Source organism: Anarrhichthys ocellatus, unplaced genomic scaffold, assembly GCF_004355925.1.
Source record: "Anarrhichthys ocellatus isolate YVR2014 unplaced genomic scaffold, GSC_Weel_1.0 scaffold27, whole genome shotgun sequence".
NCBI classification, from domain to species: Eukaryota; Metazoa; Chordata; class Actinopteri; order Perciformes; family Anarhichadidae; genus Anarrhichthys; species Anarrhichthys ocellatus.
The window spans coordinates 4,914,330-4,938,148 of NW_022280057.1; the positions used below are offsets into that span (position 1 = coordinate 4,914,330).

The window sequence follows — 23,819 nt, forward strand, 5'->3', positions numbered from 1 at the left end:
GTATTTAGGTCATGTTAAATACCTAAAAGTGTTAAATAAAAGGATCCAAAGGATTATCATGAAATGTTTGTAACATCTGAGTTGTTCAGCTAGCTAGAGTGAAGTCAGTGCTGCACCACCTTACTTTTAAATTATCAGTATTACTTAAAACAACAGTCAAATAACTCTAGTGAAAGTGTAACCTTTACCATTGTTAGGTTGTATGGTAACATAAAGCACTTTTCCTATGGCCCTTTCATCCACATCAGGCTTGGAAACCTTGTGACTTTGAGGTATGCGCTTATCATGTGACGCTGACTGGCTCAGTGTTTAGGTCATGGGGTGTTTTTAAACTATGGGTGGCAACTAGACTGTCTAACAGATATAGAATTTGAGATTGAGCAAAACTGAGCTACCGTCAGGAGAATAATCTAATGATGCACATTTGCAACAAATTATACACAGCTATTTTCCACAGATATTACACTAAGCCTTTGAATTAATACGACAGATATAAAGTGAGATATACTGTAAATTCTACATGCTAGGGTGTTCAGTAACATTATGCTCTGAACAGGTGAACTCAGGGGAAAGCTATTATCCTTTATTGATCTCCATTATATGATCTGACAGAAGGAGATGCAGATAAACAGAAACAGAAAGTTGGAGAAGGAGATTAATCTTCACACGGTCGGAGATACGGATTGAGTAAAAGAAAAAAAAAAAAAAAGCTATTCCTCAAAATGAAAAAGATGAAGGTGTGTAATATGTTGTGTATTTTGAAAATAACTAGAACTTTGCGTGTGAACACATAAGCCAGTATTTTGTATTCATCAAAATCTAACCAAACAAGAGCGAGGAGGTTGGGGGGACCTTGAAACTATTTTGAGGATAAACAATGAAAAAACGAAGGCAAGCAATGGCAGTTGGTCCTCAGTCTGTCGAGTGATATCAACAAACATGCCCTTGATTTAAAAAAAAAAAAACGTCAATTCTGCAATGAGAAGAATGCTGAGGTTAATGACGACTTCAAAGAAGCTTCCAAGTCTGTTTAGTTAAAGAATCAGTTTAGTTTACTCAAAGCAGAACAAGAGAAATCAAAACCCGCCCGCTGAGGGGCCACATTCAGCTCTAAACATGGATTTGAACATGCAGAGAAGACTGAAGTCATTGTATTTATAGTTTTGCATGCTGTACAAAATCATGATTAAAAACTAACATTTGGACCCAAAAACATGTTATAATTACAGTTGCCATTGTGATAAAGTTAATAGTGTTTCAACTTTTATGAGCAGAACAACCAACTACGAACCTAAACATTTGAATCAAAGTCACATTAGTGAAGTTCTGTGGAAATCAAGTGTCCCGAATGCATGAGACTCAGAATGCTGGTTTGGATGCACCTGGTGTCACTCAGCCATAGTTTGCTGTTATTTGTGTGTTGTTCTAATGGTTGTGTTGTGAAGGTACAACATCATCTACATGACCCTAGACAGTACAGAACAGACAGTGATGTTGATATAGAATATTGTATAACTCAAAACATTCGCTCAGTCAGCATGCACAGAAATAAAGACAAAATAATAATAATAATAATAACAACTGTAGTCACCAGAGTGCACTGGTTTAGGTATGATTCTATCGACACAAATATAGTTTCAGAAAGTTCACAAAAATCTACAGCAATGTGAAATATCAATATGATATATTTTCTGTAATTCACCATTTTGTAAACTTTTATACAATGCGTAACACGACTTCTAAGACAAGCAAATGACTTTGGTGTTTTGTAGCTACAGGCTCAATAAAAAAAGAAAATGTCCAAATATATTTTTCACCAAAAAGTTGGATTTCATTCCTGTACTTCAAACTCATGTTCAAAGTGGTCTTCTTCCCCAAAGAGTAAGAATCTTTTCAGACCACCCACGAAGGAAAGACACAGGAACAACGTTACATTTATGTATCATAAGAACTTTAATTTGAGTAGCTATAAAGTGAAATATAAACCCCAAAATATACTGTACTGTATGTGATGGCACTGATAAGAAAAGTCTCTGTATAGATGTAAACTAACCTGCAGGCTTATTTGCTCGAAATGTTGCTTTCACATTTAATTTTTACAGACGTACACAGAATGTTTCAAAAAACTATCATAACAAAGCAGTACAACAAAGGCTTGGCACTTGCTACAGCTCTGCCCAAGTCTATGAAAATTCTTGATCGCTTGAGAATGTGGAGAATGTGCAGTGCATTCCAGTTTCTGAACTAGTCCTCCCCAGTTGACAGGCATGTCCACTAATGATAGAAACAATGGCTTATGGGCAAGGCTCTGTCTGTGCTTCCTTCAGAAAAATATGGAAAGCCGATTTTAAAGAAGGAAAAAAAAATAAAACATGACTCTCGAAGGATGTGTCCTTGATCCGTTGTTTTGTTTGTCCACTCTTCTTCGCCGCTCTTTCATTTGTTTCCCATGCTGTCGTGAGACAAAACGCTCAAGGCAATTTCACCACCACCACGCAGGCGCCTGCCCTGCCAATGTTGAGAGGGACCTCCTACAGGATGACAGAGGGGTTAACATGCAGCCTCTCATCTGAGGCTCTCTTCAAAAGGAATCTCATTCTACTTCATGCAGATAAGAGGGCTACAGAGGCAAGCTAGAAAAAACATAGCAAGCTATAAAATATTGATAGCATTCAGAGACTTCAGCAGATTTATCCTCCCAAAGCGTGTTAACTGGAACCCTGATGTTATATGTAACCAGTTCTGGCAAAATAAAAGCTACAATTTAATTGAACAGTTTTAACCATTTTCAATTTTCAAGTTCCATATTTTTATTTATATCCAAAACAATAATAAGAGTTGTGTAACTGTGATAAATGATTAGTTACCTCAGTCCACTCATTGTTCTGCGCATCGTAGGACTCGACAGTGTTCAGATATGTCTGGCCATCGTATCCACCTACAGCATAAAGCCTGTCACCCAGCAGGCAAACACCCACTGCGTCCCGGGGAACACTGAGGGAGGACACTGTGGTCCATGTGTCCGTCTTTGGGTCATACCTGTAATACAATGTTTCGAATGTTTATTGCATTAGGGATTTTATAGTTAAAACAAATTTAAATTATCCAATCAACATGAATCTCAAGAGGAAACCCGTGTCCCATCCCCACTTAATGAGAAACCCTGACGTCCCCCCTCTTTAATCACAGATGTCTGCATGGTTAACTTCTTTCAGCACACACAGAGAGCCAGATTGAAACTAAAAGCAAAAATTGTTTCTTGGACAGCAGCTGGCGGCTGCTGGGTCCACCGAGAGCTGGACTCAAGAGTGAAGGAAGATGAATGCTGAATGTCGTTTTCACCATGTTGCCGCTAAAAATGAGGACAAAGAAGACACCCTTCATGATTTTCTTTCAGTGATTTCTGGATAATGAAGTCATTTAAATGTTCATAAATGCCTTGCTGAAAGTTGATAGTATCAAAGTTTAAAGCTTTTTATCAGTTTCAAGCAAATCAGTTTATAGTTTGTAAAATAGTTCAAAAATATGAATTTGAAAGCTAAAAAATATTGTCTGATATTAGAGACTGCTACATTAAAATAATAAAATAATAAAATGCTGAATTTAAATGACTCAAAATGCTTTCCAATGAGTAAAATCACTGTTTTAAAGATCCCTTTATTACTGCCTCATTGATTAAATGCTGAAGGATAACTACTATTATTTGAAAACTAATTATTTAAGTAAATGGGTGTGTGAATAAAATGTCAAATGGTGGTAAAATACAAAGCAAGAAGGTATTCTGAGCAGTGACTTATTACTGGAGATGCTCTACTGTGAGTCAGATATAGGATATGACGGCCACCAGATGGTGCCAGATATTATGAAATAGAAAACATCTGTGGAAACTATGATCTCTTCAATTGAGTGTTGTGGTATAATACAGACATGTCTCAAAAGGCAGGAACAGGGTGGGGATCATGAGTTTGTCTCCCTTTTGTTCTTACAGCCTCATCCCCACCCATGTCTGAATTCAACTGCAATCCAGAAGCGCTAAACATTTCCGTGCTTGTGTGTTTTATCCAGAGAAGAGGCTTTTACCGACCTTTCAACACAATCGGAGAGTCTAGAACAGTGGTTGGAAGCTGGCGCGTCGTGGCCGCCTACAGCATACAGGAAGTTGTTGTACGTCGCCACACCCACTCCTCCTCGCCTCTTGGCCATGGGAGTACACATGCTCCACTTGTTGGTGTGCGGATCGAAGCACTCCATTGACCTCAGACATGAGCTGCCGTCTCGACCGCCGACTGCAAACAATCTGAGAAATTAAATAAACTGGGTTCAAAATCTCTAACATCTGACATGTACGTACATACAGTGCTAGTGGAGCTGGAGGGAGTATAGCTCACATCAGATAGTTGTAAAAGATTATGATAGAACAGTGATGATGTGACAGATTTTCAATATACATCAGTGTGGATGGCATTTTTTTAAAGGCCCGTACCTTGTGAGTGTTCTCTCCCAGAAAAATCACACCAGTATTTTAAGTGCTTGTAGCTCACAGGCCCGACAGAAAGTAGAGACAAGGGAAACACTTTCCTTCTTGACCTAGATGCAGAAATAACTCTGCATTGACTTTAACACTGAATACTGGATGTAGCCGAGCAGCAAGCTTGTTCTTCCTTCGGCACACAAACCTATTTAAATGAGGCTGTGAGCCAGTCGGTTCTTTGCTTAATTTACTATTAAATAGTGTTGTTAGGCATTTAATACATACAAATATACAAAGTGTTTTGCTTTTATAGAGTCTTGACTACCCTGAATAAATTACCACACTGATCAGAACAGCCTTTGCTGTGAGCTGCTAACTACTGCAGCCACCGTGTAGTTTATCTCACACAGACCACAAAGGTTGATGCTGCATTCAAGAAGTACAATGTTGTCAAACTATTACTGCACCAATGCTGCACTTCAGCTTTACCTTGACTTGTGCACTCTGAATTACATCATACCTGTGTTACTGCATGCTCTATTCCAAGTTGCATATTGCATTAGTTCTGTTCATTATTCAAAGCAAATTTTCGAATTTTTCACGTTTGTCCAGTTCAGTCGGCAAATACATTTTTTTAGAATAAACCTAATCACTACTTTATTTTGTTTTTGTTAAAATCACATAGTCTTTGCATGACGACCACAGATGGCTTATCTTAATTAAAGCAGACATGATGGTTGTGCTTCAATTTCAGGTCAAACTATGTGATTTAGATTTTGCTAAAACATGCATAACAATGTCTGTAGGTTTGATAAAGCAACTTACTTTCCATTGAGCGCTGTGACTCCCATGGTGCTCCGTGGTGTTGACATACTCGCCACATAGTTCCACTGTCTGGCCTGCGGGTCCCAGCGTTCCACTGTGTTGAGGTAGCTCCAGCCGTCGTGGCCTCCCACAGCATACATTGGGCCCTCCAGCACAGCAATACCTACACAAATGGGAACAATAGATTTGAGTTATTGGCAGTAATGGGATATATTAATCCATCATTAGTTTATAATCACCTTCAACTAAGAATTATGTTTCCACTAGCTTAGAATGAGCCCTCATATTTACATAGGGAGCATGTCCTCTTCACTGCTATGTTGCACTGCCATGTTTCTACAGTAGCTTAGGACGGACAGACCAAACACTGTGGCTATAAGAGGGCCTCTTGCGTTTTAGGTGACCTGAAGGCAACCATAGTTCCCCAATGCATGGAAAGGGAGGAGGTGAGCAGAGGGGTGTTCATTTGGATGCAATCTGCAAGCACACGGCTAGATTTCACTAATCCTACACACTGCTCCTTTAGATTATCTCTGTTGAATCTGCCCGTCTCAGAGTCTGCATTATGGGTCATTCCCGGCTGTTCAGCTCCCTTGTGCTTCATACTTGTGTATTAATATGTGAATTTGTTTAAGTTGATCATGAACAATCAATGAAATTGAATGACATTTCCAAATCAAAGCCTTGTTTTCTTGAACCAGTTCTTAGAGAGAGCTGATGCAGAGGTATGTTTTTCATTTTAGAGCTGGGCAGGGTGAGTCATATAGCTAACCGAATCTATTCAGAAAACAGGAAGACTGTAAAACTGCGTTGTTATTCCTCATTCTCAAGTCACAGAGGAAAGCAGTTTTCCCCAGCAACATAGCAGAGGATGTTTCAACACAATGGATTTTTATATTACCGCCCTTATTTCCTTTGGTGAGAGTTCAATTATTTGGAGGGAGCATGAGGGCAAGACCGCATTCAGAGACCCTCGAATGACATAAACACTGTGCAACAGAAACAATTCTCATAGGGAGACTTCCTTTTATTACCGACTGGTGGCTTTGGAATAAAGAAATGCTTTTTTTTCTTGTCTTCACCCCTAATGCACACAGCAGGAAATGGTTGGCCACGGGTGTTGATAGACACTAAGCTCAAATATATTCACATTCAAAATATGCACGCCACAGCAGCAAGAGATATTTGCTACGGGAAAGATCAAAGACAACACAGGTAATCTGTACAGTGTGATCTCCTGAGCAGGCTGATACCTCTGACCACGCTGGGTGAGCGAGCTGAATGCTTTGACAAGATCTCCCTGTTCTGTTACCCAGACCTGTTTCAACTGTGAATCAAAACGCTTCTGATATGAGATTTATTGGGCAGGGAAGGGTAAGGAAGCGCAGGGCCGAGCACCACCTGCCAAGCTTTGATAGGAGAATGGGAAAATATCAAAGGTCTATCTCAAAAGAAATGTTTGATTTCTTTTTTTCCAGCACTCCAGCTGTTACCTTCCTGAGCATGCATCCTGCAGTTTTTGGTGTTTCATAACACCAGGTAGCCTGAACGAGCTAGAACCTCAAACCTTGAAATAGTTGTAAGAATTGTGTTTTCACACATTCACTGGAAACATGATAACAAAGGTGGAAGGAATTTAGTGTTTCCCATTAATTACCTAGGCTGTGGCAGCCTAATTTGTCCCGCCACAGTTTCATAATGAATCAAAAATATTTTTACACTGCTCCACGGATGGGCTGTCTGCCCCTCTTTTGGTGCATTTAACAAGTTTCCCCCTGGGGATGAATAAAGTATACATCTATCTATCTATCTATCTATTTCTTCCGCAGCTATGTGCAGCGACCAGCTCTATTTCACCACGAAAAGTGAAAGTAGCTGGCCGCACTGGCCAGGTCGGCTTTAAAGCAACCCTCGTCTGGACTTTGTTGCTTCCGGGGGCCATGAACTTAGTGCTCGCTGTGTCCTCATTTCCTGCGGCGCAACTGTTAACCAGGGCGGACTGCCTAGACTGCACAATCTGCGGCGATGCCGGTACCCCACGCACTCCATCTTGAAACACGACACCTGTCTCATTTACCATGCTTAGTGGGGGTGACTTTCTTGCTCTCATCGCATTCATATTCTTACAACCAATGTGTTTATGATTCAAATATTTACTAGAACACAGAGTACATTATACTCTGTTACAAGTAAAAGTCCTGCATTCAAAATGTTACTTTAAAATGCCTATATCATTAGATTATAATTGTTGATGTATTAATGTGTTTATACTTAGTAACTAGGCTATATACTAAATAATACATCATAGTTTATAAGCTGGTTTATATATTTTTTTTATTAAGAATCTGAATCTGCAAACTAGCCTAAATAATGTAGTGAAGTTAAATGTACAATATTTCCCTCTAAGATGTGGTGGACTAGTAAAACAAAGGACAGAAATACTCAAGTACAGCACAAGTACCTCAAAATTGTACTGAAGTACAGTACTTGACTAGCCTAATTGTGCTTTGTTACATTTCAGTATTGTTTGAAAAAGAGCACAAAATAGTTTACAACAGCAATAAATTCATATATATATGAATAAGAGCACCAGACTGATGCCTTTAACCTTAAAATGTACATAATTTTCTTCCAGGGGAGCTTGCCTCCCGGAACCCTCAAGAGGGTCTGAAGTCCACAAAATCCTGTGAGAAGCACTAATTTAACTAAAATATTTAAAAAAATAAACAAAATCTCAAATATGAACAAAGATACTTTGAAGTAGTTTTCTTGATGACATGTAGATCTGAAAAAAGCATAATTGATTAATCAACGAATAAGTCATTGATCATTCAAATTATCAAATAAAAACACTAAATATCCACCGGTTCCAGTTTCTCAAATGAGAAGATTTCACACATAACAGTAAACAAAATATCTTTGGGTTTTAGACTGTAGCATGGATAAAACAAGCAATTTGAATCCATCAGATTGAGCTCTGCAAAATGTCCTTGAATGTTTTGTCATTATTTTGTAACACTATATTGACCCTACTATTAATCAGTAAATCGTGAAAATAATTGGGAGATTAACTGATTGTTAGTTGCAATCCTATTGACATATTCGTCCTCGTTCACCACATTTCCTTTCTGTAATTATTATATTATCTATCAGTGTGGTATTTTCTTTTTAGTGAAATAAGTGGAGCTCACGAGACACACTCACCAAGGCCATGCCTGTGTGTTGACATGGGAGGCATAGTAGACCACACTTTATTGATCGGATTGTAACACTCCACCATGTTGGATGTCTTGAGTCCATCTCTCCCTCCGACCACATAGAGCTTGTTGTCTATAACTGCGACACCAAACTGCAGCCTGCGTCCGTTCATGGCTCCAACCTGGACCCAAGTGTTAGTCCGCAGGTCGTACTTCTCTAGAGTGGTGGATCCTAAAACCACACACAGACACAAGTGTTACATTTTCAATATACTGTCTTGCTGTTAAGGAATAACCACTGCGTATATGCGCGTGGGCCATACCTTTGGTAGCATCCATCCCTCCTACAGCATAAAGTGCGCCCACAGTAGACTTTCTAGGTTTGGTTCTTGGGCTCTGAAACATGGGACGTCTCTCAGGCAGAAGATGGTACTTCATGGCCTCCATCAGCAGCTTTTGGCATTCCAGATCATCGGAGAACATCTTGTTGTTTTCCAGATCGGCAAGGAGCTACATTTCAAGAGATCACTTTTAATAGGCTGCATTGTAAGAAATAATGTATTAAAGATATAATGTGTAGAAAAAGGGCCACATGTTTATACAAATCACCATTAAAGACATTTACTGAAATACCTGTTAATCTAAAGCCAGGTTAGTCTCATGTAGATTTACTTTTTATATGATTAAGCTTAAATAAAATACAAACACACTGTGTAGATAAATACTGTAGATCTTCAGATGTGGTGACAGCAATTCTTTAATCATATGGTTTATTTTAAGTGCCATTTGTAGCCACAGTAGTCATATTTTGTATCTGTTTAGAAAGTATCTCACCAATTATTTTGGAAAATAGCCACATAAACATCGTTCCGAGCCTCACACTACAGATTGAAGTAGTAGCTTTTAAAAGAGAGCATGTTTTCAATATTTCACCACACATTTTATTTTCATGAATTAAGTTTTTTTTGTTTTTTTTTACTAGTCATCTTGGTATATGTCACTGCTCAACTTTTTTGTTTTTTTTGTTTTTTTTTGTTTGCAGACAGCAATGTTGTACGTAGTTTTTTATCCTGCATCTATTCACCTAATATTAAGTGAAAAATAAAGCACATGTGAACAAAATTAGTTTAAAAAAAAACTGTCCGTGAAAATTAAGCTGGCATAAAGAAGGGCGATATGTTCATACTTCAGATCTGTCAAAAATTCCTATCTGGACTTGATGTTATGTAAATTAGGCAGAGATGACACAGTTGTAAAACAATGCTTACTCTCAGAAATACAGCATTCATAAAACATGAGTTGCAGTGCAGTGTTTAAAATAATAATAATTCAAACATAAGCAAGCATAGTCTGACAATGCATATAAAAAGTCATGTGTATCTGTCATGCCAATTTGATTTATCACTCAGAGGGGAGATTTTTCTTCCTCAGCCACTAACATAAACAAAGGAATTATTGACAATGCAGTAGTTCATTGCCTTTCAGTGGTCAATTGGAAGACTGAGGGTCGGTGGTTCTCTTGCAGTAAATGTATGGTGCTTAAAGCTGAAACAAGTTGTCGATTCATAAAATGCTAAATATTCCTTATCATCTCCAGGACTCCAGGAATGGCTGCTTTCATTTTGCTTTATGATAGTAAACTGAACATCTGAATATCTTTAGACTATTACTACGACAAAACAAGGCATTTGAATATTTTATGTCAGGCTCTGAAAGTTATTATTACCATTTCCTGACATGTCATAGACAAAACGTCTGAAAGCCTGTAAAACTATTAAGAATACATTTGTAAAAAAAGTGTATTATAAATCCAAAATCTGACCCGGGGTACGTACAGTAGAAAAGGTCATAGATTACGCCTTCTGTCACAGTAAGCCGTCAGTTTAGTTGACAGCTACAAACTCGAGCAAAAGCACAGTATATGATCCTGATCATACCTTTTTCTTACCATCTCTACCCCCTCACCCGCTATCTCACCTGTGGAGGAAGAAGAGGCAGGCGGATCAAGGCGAGAAGCACCCCAAGGTCCTGTTGTCGATGCTGGACGTCGTACCGCACCCACATCATCAAAGCCTGGAAGATGGTCTCCTCATCGGGGACGTTGATTTCATCGCTCGAAAGCAGCTTAACAATCTCAGCCGTGGGGAGCAGCAAGAACTCCTGGTTCTGAATGACCTCCAGGAAGTGTTCCTGGAACGCAGAGGAGACGGGTAGGAGGCAGATAAGCATCAGTCATTAGCCGAGGAGTACGCTTGGTGCAGCGTTGCGTGTGTGTGTGTGTGTGGCTGTGTTTCTGTAGGACAGAGAGGTGAAGAAAAATGAGTGCAAATAGATAGAGAACGCCAATTTAGAGGTCTCTATTGACAATTTATTATATAACTGATGGTGAAATACTCTCTCACACATTTTGACACATATCTTAACATCCATGCAACAGCAGGCTACAAATCAATCTGGCATAAAGCGTCTGCAAAAAAAGCCTCTACATAAGCTCATACAACATTTTTGCTGCTGATTGTACATGACACCGTTAAACCAAAATTAGATGCTTAATGAGAAACAAAAGCACTGCACACCAACATTACCATCACACCAATACAGTGTCCAGCTCTAAGTTTTTGTGGGAGCTGTTCTCTATTGCCTTTCTTAAGATTGATCTTCCATTTGCTGGCCAGAAGCCGAGACGATATTACTGCGCTGCATGGCTACCTCTTCAAGGACATTGTCTCTGGGCAGTTCCATTAGAGATGATGCTATATAAAACAACCTCCTGCCTCTGCAGTATGTTATATTCAACATTAAAACACATGAGAGACATACGGAGCAATCCTCTGCCATAATCAGGCCGATTCCTTCTTCAAAAAGGCAGCCGAGCATTAATTGTTAAGCTGCTTTAATAACTGAGACTGGATGCTCAACAATTAAGAAAAACAAGCAGGCTATTGATCATTAACTTGCAACAAATTACAGAGTCTCTGTCCAATCCATTATGAGAGTGTCTTTTTTCAGAGCTCAACAGAGACAGCCCTAATGAAATGAGGGACATCTATTGATCTGTTGTGGTAACACTGAGGGAGAAAAGCCATCCAACTCTTTTACGTTGCTTTAAACCAATTATTTGTAATTACCAGTGCCTAACAGCTGACAACAAAATTGAAAGCTCAACCGAGTTTATTTCATAAACATTTAAAGGGATGTGTTTTTAGATGCTGGCAAACTCATTGGTGGGTAAACTGCTTGGAAAACAAGATCAGCGGGAGAGGATACTAATTGATTTAACTACTGCAAAAGAGTAATTGCGTAATAATAGTGTTTTCTGAGGCGGAGGAACGTCGATGTTTAATGGGAGTGAGGGCTGGGAGAATTACTCTTTAAGAACATGTTGATTACCATGCAATTTGCAGAGGCTGGCAAAGACAGATTGCTATATTTTGCAATTTTTTCGAAATTTGGATTCATTCAAATACACAAATTCTGTAGTATTAATTATTATTTCTGAGTGTGCACCTCTGTGTCTGTCCACGCCTAATCTCGCATTCTGTTGCAGCAAACTGCATAACATTTTGGATGGTCAGCTATGAATGAATGCTCCTCTCGTTGTTTCTCAAAACACCTTTTACAGCCTGTTTTATACTACCATTGACTGCTCGATGACTTCTCACTCACTACTCTTAACAGGCCCCGCCCGGTAGGGGCCACAAGCGATAATACAGCTGAGTGCATCATCAAACCCCAGCCTCTAGGCATCACCCTCACGTTTGAATGCTTAATGTCAAAAAAATAGACTTGACGCTTCAAGTCTCAGTTACGACCGTGAGGCGAAGCTGAGATGCGCATCTGGACGTAGCAAGTGTGAACATCTGCAGAGATTAAAATAAGAGCGTATCTGTTTTGTGATACGTGTGAGTGCAAAAGACGTCTGATACACTTGCGGTCCAGACTGGGGGGTTAGCCAATTAGCCAATTGTGGGTTGCATTCATTCATTACAGCAGCGGCCGTTGCAGACTCACCTGGCAGCAGATATGTAACTGAAATATAGTTTTATTGCTGGAAAGAAAAACTGTCATCCCAAACAATATAACAATACATTTTTTCAACGACTGCAATGAAAGAGGGCAACTCTTTCATAAAGGAAAAGGATGTTGGGGCGGATCTCAGCAGCCTTGCTCTAACAGGAAAAACAAGCTTATCAAAACACAACTTGCTCCACTCACAAACCAGATGACGGACTTCGCGGAAGCCCACAGCTCTCGCTGCTCATTACTGAGGCAATTGAACAGGAAGTTGAACCTCTTGTGCAGTCTGATGATTAGATTAACCTCCTGGTCCTGGATGGGGCCTATGTAAACAGACTGAGCAGATGTCCTCTAGGAGATAACGCCTGCCTCATGCTGTCACTTCTGCGTGGCCAAACAAGACGTTATCTGACAAATATGTCCATGAATCTTAATCAAATGCAAATATTCCTTGCAGAAATATATAGCAGCCACATTTTCACAATTCTGGCAGTGCACTAATCAATATGAAGCAACGTGGTATCTCTTAGTAACAGCCACGAAACCAAATTAGATGAAGTAAGAGCATGAAACTTTTCAATTTCTATTCAAATGTGGACGTCACCCATGTCTCTGCTGAAATTAGATGATATAAATAACCAAGACACCGACAGTTTACGCCTTTACAGGTTATGACAGGTTATTTTAATTAGTCTCCAGAGGACAGCCATACATATTTCAATGTGTTATGTACAGTATACCAAGTGTTATACTATATATGTATATATATATATATACAATATTGTTTAATATATATTACATACATATATACACATATATACGTATATATTGATATACATACATATATACAGTATATATATACAAAACTACATATATATATATATGTATACATACATATATATATATATAGTATACTGCATTCACAAAACATTGGTTATTACACGTTATATTGAAAATACATATATATATGTATACATATATCTATATATTACACTGCATTCACAAAACATTGGTTATTACACGTTATATTGAAAATACAAATCAGATGTGCACTGAAAGAAAGGCTTTGATTATGTGCAGCAGACTAAATTTGATTCACTGTAGTGTAGGCTGCCTCTCAGTACATATAGTGTTAATTAAACCACATTTTAAAATACTCTTGTTACTGTTTCATTAGCACAGCTCCCTGTGTGTAATCATGCAATGAAGAGTCACTTTGAGAGTGTGATCTCTTCCTTCAAAATAAATAATTTAGCCCACCCCAGCCATGTAAATGTGGTAAAGCGCTAATCGCCCTCCTACCATGGTGTAGTTATGAGCCACATTGAGCAGGTCCACGCAGCCTTGGGCGTCTGCAAAGGAGCGTATTCCCAGGCAATTGGAAGGATGCAGCTGTTTCATCAAGAAGTTACAGCAAACCTGGATGACTTGTGAAAGCTGGAGGAGGCAAGCTGCCGCCAATAAACTCTCAATGGTCTCCTCTTTCAGCTCAAGGACGCCTGCAATGTCAGGACAAGCAAAACACATTTTTATGTCACGACTGGATGTAACCATAATGGTAAATACAGTCGCAGGAGAAGTATTGCAATCAAACAAACTGGATAATCATCATTATATAATTTGACCCCATTTTACAATTTCAATACTGTTGATATGGATTTTCCCAATGTTTCTCCAAATGGATTTGTCTTGTAGAATAAAGCAACGCTAAGTTTAAGTGTTGACCAGTCAGTCAGCCCAGTGATGAACTGCCTTATTGATCCATTTTAATCATGCTGGATTTCAGAAGTCTCATAACTACTAACAAGAGCTAGTGAATGTCTTTACGAGCACTCACCGGTGTAGGCAAAATGAACCAGGGATCTGAGGGCCTCTGGATCGACTCCCTCCATTTTGATCTCCTCCTGCTTTGCCTCTCTCACGTCGCTGGTGAACATAGCAGCAAAGTAGTCCGACACGGCACTCAGGACCAGTCTGCCGTAAAGAAAACGCAGTGGATTAATGCTCTTGTACCGCACATGAGTTTGCATGCATGCATCATTCCACTTGTGTATGATAAATGAAATTACCCCACATACTCCATGTTGTTAATAGCTGCACTGGTCAGACTTCTAATTTTGTTAGCTCATTTGTCTAGCTCTCATAACACGCGTTGATTCAGGGAGAGATCATATGACAACACAAGGAATTGAGATCAAGTGACACAGTCCAATAGTCTGATCCCATATTTCCATAATGTTGTGGTTTCTAATAATAAATATATATATATATATACTTATTATATCATGTTTAATTTATTTTGTCATACCGTCCCTGCTTTACTTGGTTGTGTCCTATGAACAAATACAAAGCCACATTAAAACAGGCCGTCAGAGAGCTGATTTCTACAACTAGGTCAGTCACTGATACTCCTTTCTCTCTCTGTGGAGAATTCTGGTTTCTGTTTTGTGAATCTATTTGGATGAACTAACAAAATATGCTGGCAGGCAGACATACACAAGCACATGCACTCGGTGAACGTGATGCAATGAACGTGATGCCTCTCTGCATTCAGGAGATTTGATCTCATGCCACTCAACCGAGGGCTGGATGCCCAAATATTGACACCTCCATGTATTGGATCGCCGTGCTCTTCCACTTCACAAATGTAATGTGGAAATGAGGAAGGGCAGAGGTGTGTAATTAGATCACAGCAATGTGCATTATTTAGATGCAAACCAGGGAACATGGAGTTTGCATATCTTTCCTGTCACCTGAAAATCAGAAAAATCTTGCTTTGAATTTTAAAGATTATTTGATTATTCGTCAGATGGATTGAGACTGACGAAATGTATTTAAGAATGCGAACTGTGGTCAAGACCAACGCCTGAACGCTTGCATCAACAACTTAATGAAATGAATCCAGATGAGCTTCTGTATCTCTTAAATCAAACCGATGCAGGTGTGATTAATGAAATCAAAGAGGACACAAATACCAACCTGTGAGCGGGTATCTTATGATCCCCTGCTATCAAGAGGACATCACACAGCTGCTTGTGCTGGAGGTAGGTCTCCATCTTACGGAAAGTCTGTTCTGCATGATTTGTGGCCTGGAAAAACTCATCAGAGGAGTTGGTGGTCATTCTGGAGAAGGTGCTCAGAGCCAACCTGTGGAAGAGAGAGGAGATGTATAGACAAAAGCAATAGACCCTGTCTGTATGTCTACAGCATCTTTACATTCTGTGCGTCGTGTCCATTTAATTGGAATACTTCTGCACTTTCTGAACATTTGGTCATTGTACCAGGAGCCATTTAGAACATTGCATGAAGTCTTCTCTAAATAACCAGAGAAGGTTTTGTTGCGTTAACCTTTGGCCATTGTTTGTTTTGGACATTGCCATGTGTAGGAAATAGTAAACTGTAACCATAGCTTCACTTGATGGGGACTCAGGCAAAAAACAATAACAACAACAACAACATTGGACCCTTCAGGTGAAATTAACAGACAGTTTATTTAGGGAGACTAATTCATTAAGCTAATTAATACATTTTACCCTCTGTTTCCTCTCCCTGCCCACTATCATAATTATGAAATAATAAAAATAAAATTGAAAAGCTGGACAGAGCAAGATAAGAAACAAATGATTGAGGACACAAAAGAGCTTATTCGGGCACATGGCACTCCTGAATCCTCTATTCCCTGCGGTGTAACTGCATCTTTCTTGCCGCTCTAAGCTGAAATTAAAACTATTATGGACTAAACTCCACACATAAGTCGATAACTAAGAGATGCAGTCTTATGGGACAAGCAAGCACCACAATCTATGCAACAGCTTTCCAGACAGAATTGAATGTCTGTATGTGTGTATGCCTTTGTGTCTGTTCCTGTGCGCATCTGCATATCTGTGTGCGCACGTGGGTTTTCCAAAGACAGGGACTTAACAAGTGAACAAGCCTGTTCCTTGCAGCGTTGTGGCGAGGCTGAGTCCCTGTCCCCACGGGCTGCTAGATTACATGCTGTTCTACAGGCACCCGAGTAATCCCTCAGACTCGTGGCAAATAATGCAGCCCAGACATTTTGGTGTCCTTCACAGAGAAAGTCCACTAATTGACATTTAGGGTTGTTTGTTACGCTACACAAACAGACCCAAGCCGCCTCTCAGAGGGAATTTACTATCATCTCACGGTCCTGCGGCTGTGTAAAGACTGATTCTGCTCAAGAAGAAAAAGTCACTGCTCTTTAAATTGACACTTTATGTCCCCACTCATTACCAGTCATACTGATATGAGAGCTGCATAAACTAGTAAAAGTTACAGATTCATCAATCCAAACGAACTGAAAACCCTGTCATGCTTGGCAACACAATGTACTGGCGCATACCAATATTGATAACACAGGAGGGATGGAGGTGGTGATGGCTCTCATCGATGTCCTGACTAACACACTATTGTAAAGTTTTTAGCAAAGTGTTTGACTTTCTCCTCTTTGATTACCAAAAGCAACAACATTTTCCCCCTGGGAATTGTTTATATCGCCCTCCAGTCAGTGCAGTATATACTGCTGTAGTCTAATCTTTATGGGGAGACTTTATGCTAAATGCGAGAGTAATTTATTGCCCTGTCACGATTATTCCCCACTGACTCTGGAGTCTTGGAGAGGAACACCAAACAAGACTGAATAAGCAATAGGGCCTTAAAACTGAGATGCATTGCCTTTGTATTGGCTCCAAGGCATGCTGTAAGGATTTTTCATGCCTACCAATCTCTCCGACACTAATTGCTTTGGTATCACATTCTGGGGAGCAGTAAATTTCTCTGTGGGGTATATTTCGCTTTCAGTAGAGGGTTGAATCATCAGAGGTATAGCCCAATTTTATTGAGGCACTAAAGCCCCAGAACACCTTGCTCCAGAGAAACTGCTGTAGGGACATTGCTGTACATCGCATATTACTAAGCAATTCAAAGAGAGTCACAGACTCTAACATGCTATAGATTTCTTTTGTGATCCTTCAAACTGTTTCAATGAACTTACTTGCAATCCTAGAACGAGGAGGTAAATTCGCCTATACAAATGAATACAATCCCAATTTATCGTACAGTGCACATGTATTTATTTCAGTGAGCAAAGTCTTTTCATTTGATCCTCACACCTTCCCAAAGACATCACAACAATGTGAATAATTGAATCTGAGAAAAGAACTGCATATTTAAAAACTCTAAGATATTCAGGTAAATCAGAAACAGTGGTTAGGAGCCTGTTTTAAGGCTGTGCAATGGAATCTTCATATGCTATATTTTAAGCACAAAATACAGTGCTAATACAAAAAAGACACTCATTGACAATAATACAGAGGAGTTTTTTTAGAATATTAAAATGACATGTTCAATATCCCTTCCGTCCACTGTAATCAGTCTGACTTCTCACTGTGATGAAACTACCCTTCTAAATGAATGGTCGGATGATTCAAGATGTGCTTTCATCAGCCAGGATTAGCCCCTAGCTGTAAAGGTTATGAGTCAGACATGTTGCTGAGTATCTCAGTATTATTCCAACTAGTGTCAACTCCATCCCTCTACAAATGGGAAAATCGTTCCTGCCCGGCCCAAATGGGATATGTCTCTTTCAAAATGGATTATAACCGCCATTTGCCCCAGAAGGCTGCTGAGTAGCTTGGGTTGGGTTGAGAATCCAACAACTCCTACAAAGCCTCATGCGGCATGTGCCAAGTCTATATATTCCATGAGATCTTTATGCCTCATGTGCTTTGACAATCGGTATTGCTGTCATTCAGCTTTGTAGAGAGAAATATATACACTGACTGTAATAACTTGATCCCAGCAGTGAGGCTGGGATGATAACTCTGTGCAGAAATAGATTTTCCTCTCTGCTCTTTACTATCTCACCAAGGCTTTGCAGCAGACATTCTTCTTCTGATACCATTGTTATGCCGGACATACTTAATATTGATAATGATGGATGAAATGGAGCTGCATACGGGAACCATGTCTTTTGAAATCTGCTCTGAATGTGGCCAGCTGGCCCTTTATGCTAGAGTGCAGTCGAAAATTGTCACATACAGAAATTAAATATTGCTTCCTTATAACTTTTCCAAAGCCGAGCACCTTGTAAAGACGAAGTGATGGTGTAAAAGTCATGTCAGCAGAATGTCTCTGAACAGCTAATGAACATCTCAGGTGGCATACCAATTCCTGTTTTGAATATTAAGAAACTGCATCCAGAGGAGAAATCATGCACAGTGAAAATGAAAAACCAGCAGTTGAAATATCTGTTCGTTTAATAATGAAATTCTCCATAACTGACTTGCACACTTAAGTGAAATATCTGCTTGGAGCCACTGAGGAATAATGTGCCAGGAGATGAATGAATTTCAAAATAACGATTCAATTTTTCCTGTTGTTACGCATAGCATATTAATACTGGAATTGCCTTGAAAATGGTACAAATATGGCACATTTTAATGGTATTGACATGGTAAATCTTAATTCCATATTGCTATTTTTTGGTCCTTGTCCATAGATTGACTGTGATTACAATGCTGAGCTCTGCATTGTAATGCTGATGAATTTAGTGTAAATTGTGTGTGTGTGTGTGTGTGTGTGTGTGTGTGTGTGTGTTGGGGGGCGACATGTAAGTGAAAAATGTGCAGATCTTAGCAGAAAGCTCCTCAATGCTTTGCTGATGGCAGGTTAACTCGCATAGTGTATGAAACTGTCATTGTTGGATTGTCCGTAATTTATCTGCATCTAATCTTAGTGGGTAAACAAATGAATCCACATTATTACAGCAGTGGGTCCTGGGTGGATTTCTGTATATTAGATATTTATAGATCTAGATCTTTAGATCCTTTGTGCATTTGGGCTTAAACCTTTAGACTTTAACCTATTGCATTAGATATGTATGTTATTTGGGGATACCCTAAAACAGGGTAAATTAGTTAAATTAGTTATTTTTTTGTTGTCTATACGATATCACATTGTCAGCTTGATTATAGTTGTCCATGCCTCTGATTATTTTTCATTGTAAATTACAGAGTGCCTCAGAAACTGTTGAATGAAGTCATGGCCCCGAGTGTCCATGTGAAATTCATAGACAGCTGTGTCGGGGATGATTTCCTTTGAATTCCATTTGGGAGGGAAATGACTGATCCACATTTGAACAAAAATGAGGAACGTGTCGAGCATATAATGCTGCTCTATCTCTGTTCACTGCCTTCTGCAAAAGCATGAGAAGGGGCTCCGGAAAACTCTAGCTTGATCTTTACCTTCCATCAGAGGTGGCCTTGTTGCGTACAGAATGCTGATTTGGCGAAGTTGAAGAATGCTCAGAATCAATTATTTGTGAAATACAAAATCCTTTACACCTCTGAGGATGTCTTTTGAGATTATAACAGATATACTGTATTTTGCAATTTACAGCCTCTTAAAGACACCTCCGCTGGATGTGTCACAACCAGACCAAGACCCTATAAGCCGTGTGGTGTTATGAGACATCCAACAAATATCTGAATTACTGCTGTTGACAGGGTGAGAGGTGGTGGTATTTCTTCTCCAAGGCAGTAGAGAGGGAATTGAGATATCATTCAAACTAACAGCCCGCTGACTCAAGCCTCTGTTAGTGTTCATGTGGGAGAGGTCAGGGTTTCCATTCCATTCAGGTTAACGTCTGTCATATATTCTCTGCCAATGATGGGGAGAGGTTATTTGGATGAGAGTCATGAGGACGCAACAAATAGATAGTATACAGATTACTCTAGAGCGAGTATAGAGAGTTAGGAGAAAAGGTGGGAAACAACATGGTATTATCTGCTACTTATTTCACTACGTTTGATTTGACAACTCTAACATAATGAGAATAATTATACCAGCATAGACCACAATATACATATATATGAGTCACTGACCTTTTAAATTATCTTCAGTACTCTATGGCATCCTGGCAGATTTTTAGAATGTGCTATAAAACTTAATTAGCTACATTAAATACAAAGAGAAATCTATTTCATTAGCTCAATGTTAATGTTTCCAAGAACATAAATACCTGTGAACCAATGTGAACATTTGCATTTATCCTTAAGCATATAAACATCAAATATCAATTCTTAAAGTCAAGCAGAATCCTAAATATATGCTCACATTGTTAGGATAAGCTGTTTTTATTGTCTTTGGCAGTTTGACAGCAATCTTAAATAATAATAACAAAAGTGAGAAACCAAATCAATGAAAGAATGAAATACGCTGATGGCATGGATTTCTTATAGACATTGCGTGAGTAAAGCTAATCGCTGAGGGGCATGTACCACAAAATGACTGACACGTATTTTACAACAACAGAGTAACGGCTAAAACTTTTGTATTTTTCAAAGTCAGCAGAACTCATTTCTTCTTTCAGCCTGAGGGATTGTGACAAATTATGTGTCAAGGATTTATGATGTGAGACATAATAGGGCCACCCAGCTGGTGGAGTAAATGGATGTGCATATCTCAGTGACATCCACACATCTGCATAGCCACCGAAGAGCATGCGAGCCATAATGTGTCATGCAGTCACTGGCCTAGTTCACTGTTCAACTTTGTACACCTACTGTACAGATGCAGCGCTTGTCCAAACATTCCAGCAAATAATCCTTCACAGATATCGAGTGACCGCATTTCTATTATCACGCACTTGATTGGAAAAGTGCCACCATGCCACACACAAAAGGTATTTATCTCAAGCCAAACTCATTTTTGCAGCCTTGCTATTCAAGCCACTGCAAGATCAGAAAACACAAATTCCATGATTTAATAATGATGTAAAAGAGGTGCTGACATTGTGATGCATTTATTTATATGAAATGAGGAAGTGGCTGTCAATATTCTTAATGATATACTGTTATTTAGAAGAATGGGTGATTTCATTACTAAAATTCAAACAATTAAAATACTGTCAAAAACAACGTCTGATTATCAAATTCATTGATGTATATCCCTACAACCAAGTACAGCTGAGCCAAGGAAATAATGTATTATCCACCAGAGAAGGACCATTCAAAATGTCAGTATCATGGTCAAAATATAACGGGTAGTAGTTTACATGGCCAACATGAACTCAAGGTCCCCCTTGAGAGCCTGAGAGTTACACATTTTAACTGTGAGGCACATCTTTTATGCATGTACTTTTGACATACAGGGACCCCAAAACATGAACATCTGCCAATTATACCAACACGAAGACGAGCTGATTCCAAAACCGGATCTTAACTCAGAATAATTCATGTTCTGTTCAGGGAACTCGACCGTCCACTGCCCATGGTATTCATTTTATCCACATTGACACATTTTTGGCTGCAGACAGAGAGTGTGTATTTAGAATTACCTGTCGTATCATGGTGAGCTTTATAAAACAAAGGGGACAGGTTCACTTCCATTGTTCATTTCATCACCAGGTGCATGGAACAAAAGCACGCAGGAATGTTTAAGGACCAATCACCTTAGAATGTCACAGACAAGATAAAAGGGAAGACTTGGTCTTTTCATCTTTGATGCGAGGTGCTTTTCGTGTTCTGCCAGACAGCACACACACACACACACACACACATAAACACACACGTAGCTCTAACCTGTTAACTTCCTGGAAGAAGATGTAGCATTTCAGGGAAGACGGGGAAAGAAACACAACCTGGAGATGCAGGTGGTGGGATTTATAGCAAGAAACACATGTATGACCCTGATTGGTTTGGCGTCAGGGTTTTTGAAAAGACGTAAGTAGAAAATAAATTAAATAACATCTGCTAGCCACAAGCTATGATAGCTTTTGGCTTATAAAGTGGTTGTCGTGGCAGTCTAGATAGTTCATGTGATTGCACTGCTTCCTCTTTTTATACGTCCAGTACGATGTAATGGCTCTTTCCCGCAATCCACTTTTAACTCTATGGAAGAATGCAATAGTGTAATGTGTAAAAACGAAATACTCTGGAGGAATCAGGGAAAGTCATACAGTGCATGTAATCTGGACTACAACACACACAAGGCAGCAGAGACAGCCTTGGCTTTTCGGCCAATGAATAATTAAAAGGATGCTTTATTGGTTTATCCTCCCTAACATGCTGTGGACAAGGAGAGTGTTTCATCCCCAGGTGAGCCATGGTGGCAGCTGCCGAGCCACAGCAAACTGGGAAATGATAGCTGTACAGATAATTTCATTTTAGCTTCATTAAAGGATCTGGAAGTGCAGATATTTAACTTAATAGACTGTAGATATACGCTTCATATATCTATGTATTTAGTCTCAGAAATGTTGAAAACAGATTTCAAGTATGGCTGTTTTTTCCTGATTGCAACAAAACATTCTTGCTTTTTGATCCTGAGGTGCTGCCTCAGTCAATTAGATGCAGATTTTATCAAGAAGCTATACTTTCACTGTGAAAGGTGAGGGAACCATGGCTTCCCAAAACAGCTTCCCATAGTCTGGTTTCCGCTAACTGAGCATGCACAGTGACTGATGCTGCACCACATAATATATCTGTGTCTCCTAAGAATGTAATGTCTCCTAACAGTCATACCTCTCTCTGGCCTCCATCTCTGCAGTTTCCACTGTGCTGTTCTTTACATCTTCCTGGCCAGTGATGGTGTCCTCTTTCCTTGGGGTGCTGGGTGAGGAGCTGCTCTTTGAAGATTCCTGGTTGGCCTGGAGAGCCTGGATGGTGTTCTGTTGATGGTGCCATGATTGTTGACCTGCTCTGACATAGACAGGTGTGGGCCCTGGCGTCGGAGTCAAGATGCTGTGGACCGGGCTGTTAGTCTTCCAGAGTCCTCCAACACCTCTTTCCCGTGAGTGACTCTTCAGCCGGCCCTGGACAGCCGGCCCTCTGTGATCCAGGCCATCCTGCTGGATGTAGCCTCCCACCCCGCCACCCCCTCCACCACCAGATGAACCTTGGGATGAATGGCTGAACCAGCGCCAGCGGAGCCTGAGAATCTGCTTCACGTCAAATTCCTTCTTCCCTGACACAGACATCCTCCTCTGGGTTGGAGACGAAGGCAATGGTACGTTGAGTCCCCAAAAACATGGAGAGCAGAGAAGAGGAGCGCCTCGATTTCAGTCCTTACTTACTATAATGTGCGTCTTCTCTTCCGTTATTGTCTCACTACTATCATGTCCAACCCCTCCTCCTTCTGTTACTCCTCCGTTGTTCTTTTAGTGGAGATGGAAAGCAGTCCTCCGCAGCTTTTGTTCCTGTGCCTGAGATTACTACCCTCCCTCCAACTCTCCCTCTCTGTCTTTCTCTCTCTCTCTCTCTCTCTCTCTCTCTCTCTCTCTCTCTCTCTCT

The 23,819-nt window shown here is 39.8% G+C and overlaps 1 protein-coding gene across 2 annotated transcripts in view; it reads right to left on the reverse strand.

The window, feature by feature from the left end:
• Positions 1-346: 346 nt before the first annotated feature.
• klhl4 (kelch-like family member 4) overlaps positions 347-23,819 on the reverse strand; it is a 29,205-nt gene continuing 5,732 nt past the window's right edge. Inside the window, exons 1-11 of one of the 2 annotated variants that reach the window (XM_031862666.1) lie at positions 23,052-23,783; positions 15,490-15,657; positions 14,348-14,484; positions 13,813-14,009; positions 10,471-10,683; positions 8,817-9,003; positions 8,501-8,725; positions 5,297-5,459; positions 4,085-4,297; positions 2,868-3,039; positions 347-2,531 (exon numbers count right to left, since the gene is read on the reverse strand). In XM_031862666.1, the coding sequence (XP_031718526.1) occupies positions 2,472-2,531; positions 2,868-3,039; positions 4,085-4,297; positions 5,297-5,459; positions 8,501-8,725; positions 8,817-9,003; positions 10,471-10,683; positions 13,813-14,009; positions 14,348-14,484; positions 15,490-15,657; positions 23,052-23,506 (2,190 nt within the window). In that variant the 5' untranslated portion in view covers positions 23,507-23,783 and the 3' untranslated portion in view covers positions 347-2,471. Of the gene's footprint in view, positions 2,532-2,867; positions 3,040-4,084; positions 4,298-5,296; positions 5,460-8,500; positions 8,726-8,816; positions 9,004-10,470; positions 10,684-13,812; positions 14,010-14,347; positions 14,485-15,489; positions 15,658-23,051; positions 23,784-23,819 lie in introns of those variants that run through there. The other variant, XM_031862667.1, reaches the window with a different exon arrangement.